Consider the following 1,422-nt stretch of genomic DNA (forward strand, 5'->3'; position numbering starts at 1 on the left):
CAACCAAATACCACTGCAGCGTGAAAACACTCCCAAGTCGATAGCGGTCCATTTCAGAAAACTCGGTGCACAATCGTATAACCTTAAGTGCGTTCGTGAACTCCGTGAACTCGATGGGTCTGCGGGCTTTGGACTCAACACCCTGTCGCCTCACCTCACATTTCATCACCAGTTTGATGACATCGTTGACCACCGGGGAACGTGTCGGATTGCCCTCGCGCCGGATCTCGTCCCACAGTATCATACGCCTTGGCATGAAGGCACTCAGCCTCTTTTTCATGGCCTTGAGGGTGTTTGCAAGAGCATGCGTCGGTAACGACTCGGAATTTGGTGCGATGGTTCCGAACGCTTTTAGGTTAAAGTACCGGCGGATGTCTTCAGGCCTGACATCGAGCAAGTTGGCCTCGGCAAAGTTGGGGTCATTGAGCTCCTCGGCACGCCCCAAGAAGTCCAGGAAGCGTTTGAGCTCCTTCTGGTAGACATTGTTGGCTCGATCCATTTGTGGTGTGATCTGTGTGATAAAGATATGGAACGTCTGGTCCGAAACATCACACTGAGAATCACACTGAAGCGTGATATAAACTCCCCAGTGAGATCCCATGATGCAAAATTTCAGCGCATCATCGTCGAATCATTGCCAAGCCACCACTCTGTTCAAGCCCTGATTTGCCGAAATTTTGATAATACTACCTCAGTGTGATTTTGTCAATAACATACGGATAATACCTGGATAATCCGCTATCCATACATCCGGATAAGAGTTGGTTTGAAAATATAAAAAAGAAGCACTTGTTATATTGGATAGAGCGAACTTGATCCAATCCAACGTAGACGATTTAATTCGATGAATTCTGGTGCGAACGTGTTTGATTGGTATTCAGCTCTCTCACCCTTCCGTTCATATATATGGATTCAAAATACTCATCTGTCAAGGCTTTCATTTTCAAAATAGATTTCAGTGATCTCTCAACGTTTGCTCCCTGGTATAAATTTATACCCTACAAAATTCTATTTGATATCAAATTTTTTAGGGCCCTTTAACATGACTGCTCCGTTTGAAAATTCAAACACGAGGCGGCAATGACTCCAGGTTGACAACCACAAACATTATGAAATTGGTTTGCATGGGGGGCAAGCGAAGCAAAAGCAAGAGATTGACTATTCACGACAAGAAGTCGTTTGCTCAGCTGATGCGGTTCACCAGTCGCCTGTAAAATTTGATATTTGTTTGTTTTTTGTGCACATGAGTCCCTCGAATAATCTATAATTGGAAAAGCAATCAAACGTTGAGGGATCTCTGTAATTGTTGCAATCATTTACGGACGGAGGTAGTAAATAGACAGATTTCGCAAACGCAGGTTCTGTTCTATCTGCAACCTATCCTCTCAGATTCAATAAGGTTGGAACCCACCTGTGACAACT

At 44.4% G+C, this 1,422-nt stretch overlaps 1 protein-coding gene across 1 annotated transcript; it reads right to left on the reverse strand.

The window, feature by feature from the left end:
• Positions 1-83: 83 nt before the first annotated feature.
• Positions 84-499, reverse strand: H310_09410 (hypothetical protein; the record flags this gene model as incomplete). Its single annotated transcript, XM_008875472.1, has 2 exons — positions 84-119; positions 170-499. 2 exons carry the CDS (start codon positions 497-499, stop codon positions 84-86), a joined length of 366 nt encoding a protein of 121 aa, XP_008873694.1.
• Positions 500-1,422: the final 923 nt, after the last annotated feature.

The sequence above is a fragment of the Aphanomyces invadans genome (genome assembly GCF_000520115.1).
Source record: "Aphanomyces invadans strain NJM9701 unplaced genomic scaffold supercont1.21, whole genome shotgun sequence".
Taxonomy (NCBI): Eukaryota; Oomycota; class Saprolegniomycetes; order Saprolegniales; family Verrucalvaceae; genus Aphanomyces; species Aphanomyces invadans.